Genomic DNA, 9,763 nt, shown 5'->3' on the forward strand with positions numbered 1-9,763 from the left:
ACACTGATTTTTATTATACCTCCAAAAAGCCTTTCAAAACCCCTACCTATTGGAAAAAAGTCCATTCTGGTAGGTATCGCGGTTATCGAGTAATCCACTACTGAAATGGATGATAATTCAAGTTCACTGAAAACTTTGACACCCCCTGGCAGCCTTTAAAAGAGAGCTAGAGGGCTGTGATTTGCCCCATTGGTCTTCCCTTCAGAAGGTCTTTCCACAGAAAAAATTTCAAAAAAATCGTCGACCCCCCCCCCTTACCACTTCTTGGTCGATTTAACGTGGAATGGCCCAGCACAAAATGTTGCGAAAATTTTCAAATTGATGCCAAAATTGTACGAAAAATTACTGAAAAAATAAAAAATGCTTCTAAAATAATGAAGAACGTATTGAAAAAAATTATAAACATTCGACAAATTTTTCTCAACTTTTAAATTACGTAGGTGGGTAATTCTCAGAAAAAGGGTCGATTTTGATATGCATAATTTTGAAAAACGAAAATCATTTTTTTGGAAAATTTCAAGTGGGAATCATTTGTATATGTGTCCCAGATCCCTTTTCTAGTGTTGGCCTCAATTCAATCCCCCCCACTGTGGACCCCGGCCCCCCTAAAACGGCGATAATTAGAATTCGACCCTCATCGATGTGTAATATGTCGATTGACATGTTTTCAAGGTCGTAGAATTCGAATCTGGAGTTATTTTTTTTGTATAGGTGGAGGGTGAGGCGTGGAGAGGGGGAAAATGTCAAATTTTGCTTATATTATCGTGTAATATGTCGATTTATGTTTTTCAGGCCGCAGAGTTCGAATCTGGACTTATTTTTTTGGTAGGGGTAGAGGTGAAGTGTGGGGAGGGAGAAAATGTAAAATTTTGCTTGTATTATCATGTAATATGCCGACTAGCGCGATAAAAGTACAGCTGTCTGAAATTTGGCCAAGTCGAAGGACAAATGGGCGTTGGACAAGCCGAAGGACAATCTCAACGTTTTTTCGTTTCTAGCCTTACCTACTGGACATTATTCGATTTTTAACACGTAATAAATGTGTACTTATCATGTAGAATAACTTCCCGTGCTCAATTATTGGTTTTGGCGGGTTCATTGGCGTAAATGAAAACACCAAGCCGAAGGACACAGATTTTGCGAAATATCAAAACTTCACATATAAGTACGATCAGAACGAGCTGTAATGTAGTTTTTAAAAAGAACGGTGCGGGGTAACATTTCTATGAGAACAGTGAACCAGTGCAGCCACTCACCAGAAAAAAATGTTGGATTGGGAAGCTACCAAAAATAATTGAAAATTGCTCGAAAATTTGCGCAAAAAGTGTGTGACAGTTTTCAAATGTGAATTGTGAGCTTCCTATAGACTTATTGCAATTGCAATTTGCACAATAAGAGACCTTCATGTTCTATGATAATGAGAATGTGTCAATTTTTCCAAAAAAAAATGAAGTTCATGACACTTTATAACATTCATTTTCAAAAACATGATGTGTGACAGCCAAGTCGAAGGACATTTGGGGTATAAAATCAAATGTACACCAATGAAAGGAGGGTCTAAAAACCTCAATACCATGTGTGAAATGTGTGCGGGGTCATTCTTGAATGGACCAAAAAAAAAAAAAAAAATTCATGCTAAAACCGTTGAGAAATTTGCCATGTACACGAATTTTACCTTTTTCTGAGAATTACCCAGGTGCAGGTATTCTGCTGATTTTTTAAAATTAATTTTCCAAGATTTCGAGAGTCAGAACAGGTCTCAAACAAACGTCGTTCTGCCCCCCCCTCTTCACCCCTCTCACCCTCAAAAAATTACTAGTGAGAAAAGCTTTCACATTACTTTTTGGATAATTTTCATATTGTCAAGCTCTCAATTATAATTTTTTTATTATTATTAAGTAATATTTTAAATTTGTTTTCATGTCTTTTTATTGAAAGTTATTTTTCAACAATTTTAATGTCAATTTGACAAATTTTTCTAAACTAAAGAAACCTTTTCTCATTAATTTTTCTCGATACATCAACAACGTTCATTCAATTTCTCATATTTTAAATAGAAAAATTCAATGAATATTTGAAACATATTCGTTGAAGAAATATTCAATCCAGCTGAGAAAGGAAGATGGTATCAAAATTTTTAAAATATGAACTGTGTTACATATTTTTATTTCCAATCATGAAAAATTTGAAAATACTCTACTCTACTCTACCACTTCCTTTCGCCCTTTCACTTTCCACGAACACCTCCAAAATCTACTCCCGCCATTTTTTTCTTGCGAATAACCCTAGTTTTCATTCAATGCCAAGCACGATCGTCTCACTATAAAGGGGACAAAAGAGAGACTCAATTTTCAATTTTTACCCGAGGTATTAAAAATTTTAATTTAAAAGATTTTCCGCGATTTGTGACTCGTCTGGTAGGATTACGTACCGCTTGCGGAGTATTTTCTATTTTTTTCACGTCTAATTTAGTCCCACCACAGCAAGCATATTACTCGTTCGTTAGGGTGGCGAGGAACTGGCTATCCTCATTATCAACAAAGCAACGTAACTCGATAGAAAACGCTCGTCACGTGAATTTCAACACCTTTTATTATTTTTTCAGAATACTAAATGCCCCAGAGAAGCAGCATCAAAAAAGCAGGAAAAAATCACCAAATCCGAGCAAGGGTGAGATGACTTGTAACATTCGTATAAATCCTGCGCCTGTAGCGACGAATTACGCGAAAGAAAATTACCATGCAAATTCCTTTCGTCGCGGTCGACGAGGTTTTAAAAGGTGTGGTTTTTTTTACCTCGACACACCGCAAAGTACAACAAATATGCCTGCTTTCGAGGCGACGTTTTTGGACAAGATGGACGGTGGAGTCCGAAAAACAGGGGTGAAAATTCGACACATTCGAAATAAGCCATCATTGCAAATTCCATTTTATGTCGGTGCGAGACAGGGTGAGACAGGGAGTGGCGGGTCTTTGTGTTGAAAATACAAACAGCGAGAAGTTCCGTTCGTTTCTGTTGTTTGGAAAAGGATTAATCGGCGACGAATAATCGTTTCGATTAATTCCCTCTTTTCTCGCCGAAAATTCCAGCTAGTAGTAAAATAAACACCCCAAAGATTCGGATCGTCCTTTTCCCTCGTTCATTCGCTACAAGGGATGAATTAGATGTCCTTATAGCGATAAAAAGCTACCTATAAATACGCGTACAATACGCGAAAAAAAAAAATGACAACGAGCAAAAAAAATATAAATAAAGTATGTTTTCAACACTCGCCCAAAAATAATAAACGGAAGAAAAAGAAAGAAAAAAAATCGCGTTTCGAGTGTCGCGAACGATGACAATGAGAAAAGAGGAATTTCTCGATGTCGATATCGACATTTCACAAGTTATACGAGTTCGAGCGTTATATTTGCTGTTGAAATTTTACGATCGGGGCTGGGCGGATCTGCGTTTGAAATAAACCAAATAGTCGACGACAAAATGTACTACAGATAAGAAGAAAAACGCATCGAGGTACTGGGGAAGGTATAAAGCGAGAAGAGAAGGGAGAAGAGTACAGAGTAGTAAAATTGACAGAAAATTTTTCTTATATCCAAACCAGGCCACATATGCTGCCGTTCGCGAGTTTTAAAAGCACTTCAACGACAGCTTTAAAAATCTCTTCAGTATCCATAACTACAAATAAAATAAAAAAAGCAGCGAGCTACTCGACACATCCGTACATAGAAAAGCCCCCGAAAAGTAATTACGTCTTGGAAATTCGACGAAACACTCGAACGAGCGAAAATTCATCGTAAAAATTTTTTTATTTCATTCGGACATTTGTTGGGGAAAATTTTCGCCGGAATGAATTTGTCTCTCGGTGTGTTTTTTCGCCCATCGCTTCATCTTTCGCGCGCTTTTCAAAATCGTTTCTCATTCTCGACATGATAAATTATTCCTTTATGACATCTTCAAATGACGGGAAAATTTCAATTTCGCTTTTTGTTCTGTTCTACGATAGCGAAGCGAAGCGTTTACGCGTATGGAAGGACGAAGGAGGAAAAAAAAGCACGAAGCAAGCCGCATAGTGTCGAAAAGAAAAAGATATTATAAAATTTTTGTGTTTTTGTTTTATTTGGTTCGTTTTTTTTCGCTTATTTTTCGCTGTCCCTTCGCGTTCTCGTTCTTCGTCGTGTTAATTTCGAATTTGTCGCAGTGTTTTTTTTTTAATTCTATCGTTATTATTTTTTTTTCTTCGTTTCAAATTAGATATTCATTTCCACTTTTTAATATTTCTCGTATAATTTTCCAGCTGTAATTAGCGTATCTTTTGTTGCCTTTTTTTTCCCTTTCGTATATTTTTATTCGAGTTTATAGCGCCGACTTGTCATTTTGCACGTTATCGTGGTTAATTGTTCGCAATTCATCGTATTTTTTTTTCACTACAAGAAGATGGTTTTAAATTTTGATATTGTATTTGGTCCTCCGACCTTCCCCCGTCCCCTCCTCTTCAAGATGACCAATCTATAAAATGAGATTTAAAAAATAATTTTTTCATCTCAATTCGTCATCATAATTAATTAAAGAAATTCTAAAAATCTCAAATTGAAAAAAAATGAACATCAAATTAAAAAATGAAACAAAAATTCCAGAAAATTGTTCAACTAAAAATGACTCAAAAATAAAAAATTGTCATCGTGAGAAATAATATCAAAATATACAGCATAAAAACACTATTGACATGATACTTGATCAAATTGAAAAATTTCATATTTTCTAATCAAAATAAAAAATCACCTGATTACCTTTGCAAAAAAATTTTTTTCGACCATGTTTCTTTACAATTTTCTAATTTTAAAGATCGCATACTGAATATTTTTTGCAGATTTTTCAACATTTTCAACAGTTTATCAACCTAAAATTTTATTTTTCGACTCTTACAAGCAGTAGAAAAAGTTCAAAAATATTGACAATCGACCTAAATTGAGTCAGAACGAAATTTCCAATTGTGAAACATTGAAAATAAGCTGAAACATTTTCCAATTTAGTCATTTATTCTTCTCTTGTGATTTTTCTGCGATTCACCTATTTGAAATCTCTGATATTGAAAGAAAAAAAAATGATCGAACTATACGTCGGTTTCAAAAAAAAAAAAAACTTCTCCAAAAGCTGATCAATAGCGGTCAAATTCATCAACTTTTTAAAAGAAATCGAGCAAACACCTTATTGCCTCCTCAAATCAGTCTGTTTAAAAGATTTTGAAAATGAAACAACGATTATTTTAATGAACAGAATTTTCATTTTGGAAAATTTCAACAATCAACGCCTTCATTATGCTACAATATTTCAACTAGGTATCTTCTTCAACTCGACTTCGTAAAATATTTTTTTTCAACCATCAAACCGAGAAAAAAATTATTAACGTTCAAATCGATGAAAAAGGTAAACTCGAAAGTATAAAAAAATGAAAAATAAATAAATAAATGAAATAAGTAGGTATGTATTTGGTAGATACCTATTAATTTCACGTCTTTGAGAATCATTCAACCCAAGTTTTTATTTCAACGAAAAAATTTAAAGAAAATACATAAAATAAGAAAACGAGGTTTTTTCATGCAAAAAAATTTTTGAAAGAGTAAATTTTCCATGTTTTATTTTTTTTTTTTTGTTCGAATCCGCGAAATAAAATGATCAAGTTCAAATATTTACTATTCATTTTTTCTCCTGGAAATTTGTTTCGTTCGAAAAAGTACTTAAGAATTTCGATCAATCTGCAGCGAGAAGATTGAAATTTTATTCTTTGGCATTGTAAAAAAATAGAGGAATTTGAGCGATTTTCAACGAAAAATAAAGACATAAAATCAACAAATCGAGATTACCAAAGAATTCAATAATTTTTATTAGAGATGTAATTATAGTGGTTTTCTAAATTAACCACAACACGACGTAATGATGAAAAAAACCTGTGAATTGACGATAAATCGATTACATTCAATGTAGATGAATCTTCGATAACATTTGATGAGTATTTCAAACAAGCCTATTTCAACCAAAACGGATCAACTTGATAAAAATTCGAATTGATTTGGAAAAAAAAACAATTTTTCAGACGATTTGAAAACTGATATCAAACGTACGAGTAAAATTAAGTAAATATCACTTCAGGTAATGAAACGTTCTGTTCATCCAAACGTACTTTTTTCACTTTAAGATTGCCTCAAGAAGATATTTGAACAAAAATTCATTGACTTGAATTCCAGAGAAAATTTTTTGCCAGATGAAAATTTTCATGTTTTTTCAAAATACATAAACACAGTTCAATATAATTTTCTAAAGCTAGTTTAGGTAGGTATTATTTTTTTTTTCATTTTCAAAATGAGTTTACGTAAATTTTTGGAATAGAAATGAGCCCCCTCTTCTCGCCGATTTTTATTCATTTTTTTGAAAATGAAGGAAAATTTCAACTTTTTTTTTTTTGATTTTGAATAATATTTTGATACGAGTAATTCCACAGGTAATTCATTTTTCAAATCATCTTACAATTTTAAGCATTCTTCGACGTATTTTGATCCATTTAAGTCGATGGAGAGCTAAAATTTCTCCACTTCTTACTCTACAATTTTTTACAGAATTCGATTAAACGATAATACTTCATTTCGATCAAAATTTCTTCTTCTATGGCCGTGAATTATCCAAAAAAATGACCGTAAAAATTATATCGTCGAAGTTGGCAAAAAACTTCGTCTCAAAACTGATGAAATTCGCAGCCTTCGATCAACTTACTATAGTTGAAGTAATTTTCAAAGCACAAATTTCAAAGTGAAATACAAATTAAATTTTCAAAATAAACTCTACACAATTCTTCACATCTTCGACCAAAAATGATTCATTTCCGCCAAAATGCAATAAATCGCAAATTTATCACTCAATTTCTCAAATATTCGTTAAATTTGTGTTCACCATTACTCAAAATTTCCCACCAAATCGTTCAATCAACGCGAGGAACGAATTCTTTCGACCGTATTTCGCATAATTTTCATATTTACTTCGCCTTCTCAACATCTCATCATCTTGCATCTTGCACAAAAACCCGAAAAAAACAAAAACATCGAAGAAAGAACCTCGTCAAAAAAATAATCTACACCTTAATAATCCAGCACCCTTCATTGAGTACACCCTTTCTTTAACATCCTCATTCCAACACCTCCGGAGTCTTTTTTCCTATACAGCAATACACCTTAACCATAGAGACTAAAGAAAAGAAAAAGGTACGATATCAAAACCACGTTAATGGAACCGTCGCTGAAAATATGGAAAAAAACACTATATCCCGGCATCTCAATAATAATTAAACATCGTGGGTGAAGAAGCGCGGACAAAAGGGGGCCGGAAAGTGAAAAAGGGAAATTAAAACGAAATAAACCTCAGCCTGAGGCGACTCGTAAGAATAATCTCAGTCTCAGTGTCGTCGTTTGTCGCCTGTTACGTCGCTGTCGTTCAATTTACCTCGAAAAATCGTCGGCTTATTTGATTCGCGAGGAATCATTTTCCCCAGCTCAAGATATTTTTGGGCAGAACTTTTCGTACCTCACGTATATAGGTATATTTTATCTAAAAATACCGAAAAAAAGAGCATCTCGAGCCGGTATAGGTAGAAAGTCGTCGTCCTCGGTAGAGTAAATTAAAACGGCAACTTTTGCACGAGCGACCGAAAAATATCCAGAATCGAATTACCTACGACTACGACGACGACGACATCGAAATACTATACTCGGAATTCCCTTCCCAACAGCACCGGGGAAATCAAATTCGAATCGAATCCAGTCCGAAACCAATAATAAGGAAAACCTGAGCTAAAAACCGCACATCGTCGTCGATATTGTGTAAATGGTCATTTTATAAGACGCCCGGCTTCGTTTTTCTCTTCTTCTTTGGAAAAGGAAAAAAATTATCCGGCAACTTAATAGTTACCTAACTAAGATACGAATGAAATTTCAAATCTCCAAAGTCACTTACAGTCTTTCCACATTTGTCGGTAAATTCTCCGGCATCGAGACGAATCCTTTCTGCGAGCAATCCACCGTTAGCGAAGTACACGTGCATCCTTTCGGGCATTTTGACAAAGTGGTCGTCGAAGAAGACTCTCCTGCCGCTCCGACGATTAGATTTACAATAGGATGACCGTTCACTTTGCCATTTACCGGGAATACGTCGTTATTGCCTCCGTTATTGGCCCAGACTCCTCCGCACGTCGTCAGTAAAATCGCGATTAAAATAATTCTAGGTGCCGTCATTTCGGCGACCGGGTATCTTCGGCGATCGAATTCCAGCTTTTGGAAGAAACAAAAAAACAACGACGCGAAAAACATACGTATCTATACACGAAGAAACCTCCACGAGAACAACGTCGCGCGATTATTCACATCGCGAAATATTATTATCGACGTTGATTAAAATAGAAAAAATAATTATAAAAATAAAAAAAAAAATAGAAAAAAAATCAACGATCGCGGATCACATTTGCTCGAAAAATAATGGCGCGAAAAATCACATCATTCACTTCAATATTTTTCCGTTTTAATTCTATATTTTAAATAATATATTTTTATTCGAAAAATAATAATAAAAAATCGAGAAAAAATATTACGTAAACGAACCCACGAGACTTCGACTAAGCCGCCAGCACGCGCTACTTTCCGCAACAAAATCACATCAACGACTACCAACAACCTTTTACTCTACAATATAAAGCTATAGCTAACAAGTTCCGACACAGCGTTCTTTCTGCGCGCCGCCTCTTTCAGTCGTCAGAGGGTGTCTTGCTCCAGCCAGACCAACTCAACTCCAACGTTTATAAACAGAAAGAGGTTATACCAACAAAAAAAAGATAGGTGTATTCTACATTACATAGCTATTTTTGAAATCGCCCATCCACTGATGTGACGTCACCTGGAAGAAGTTAGAAAGAATGAACAATATTTTTACAAAGCATTTGTATGGCGAAAATTCAGTTCCTCATTTTTTTTGGCAAAATGAAGGGGTTTAGAGTGGAATTTTGTTGAACAAGATTTAAAGGTATTAAAATTTACTACCGATTGATATAATTTTTTTTAAATTTTGTACAATACCCTAATAACGATTTTATGATTATTTTCATCCTCAAATTTTCACTGCATGTCAACTTCATACTGAAATTACACAACATTTTCAGCGAGCACCTACATGGTTTAAAATACCAAAATGTTTAGAATTTTTCTTTTTCGCTCTTTAATTTGGTTTTTTTTTTTTTTTTTTGGTAATTGATCTGTTTATAATAGAATCGAATCATTTACGCTTACGAACGATTGGCGATAAAATAAATTGATTGATTTCTTGGTGAATCGTTCGCAAACGGATCATGATCCCTTTTCAAGCGAAGTGAATCAAATTAAATCGAATCGATTCGATTCATTCACAACCGATTGGCGATTGAACAAACTGACTGATTTCTAGGAGTTACTGAATCATTCGCGAACGAATCGATTCCTATAATGATACGTGACTCGTTCGCGAACGAATTGAATCGTATAAGTGACTCGTTCACGAACGAATCGATTGATATATTTAATTTTTGATGAATCATTCGCGAACGAATTGAATCGTTTAAGTGACTCATTCGCGAACGAATCGATTCATTTACTCAATTTTTGATGAATCATTCGCGAACGAATTGAATAATTTTCAGTGAATCATTCGCGAACGAATTGATTCGTGTAAGAGACTCGTTCGCGAACGAATCGAT

At 34.4% G+C, this 9,763-nt stretch overlaps 1 protein-coding gene across 1 annotated transcript in view; it reads right to left on the reverse strand.

Annotated features, from left to right (window-relative positions):
- The window catches only part of sli (slit guidance ligand), a 445,788-nt gene extending 437,094 nt beyond the window's left edge, over positions 1–8,694 (reverse strand). The window contains exon 1 of the mRNA XM_065359909.1: positions 7,999–8,694. Coding sequence (XP_065215981.1) covers positions 7,999–8,351 — 353 coding nt within the window. The 5' untranslated portion in view covers positions 8,352–8,694. The remainder of the gene's footprint in view (positions 1–7,998) is intronic.
- Positions 8,695–9,763: the final 1,069 nt, after the last annotated feature.

Source organism: Planococcus citri, chromosome 4 (genome assembly GCF_950023065.1).
Source record: "Planococcus citri chromosome 4, ihPlaCitr1.1, whole genome shotgun sequence".
NCBI lineage: Eukaryota > Metazoa > Arthropoda > Insecta > Hemiptera > Pseudococcidae > Planococcus > Planococcus citri.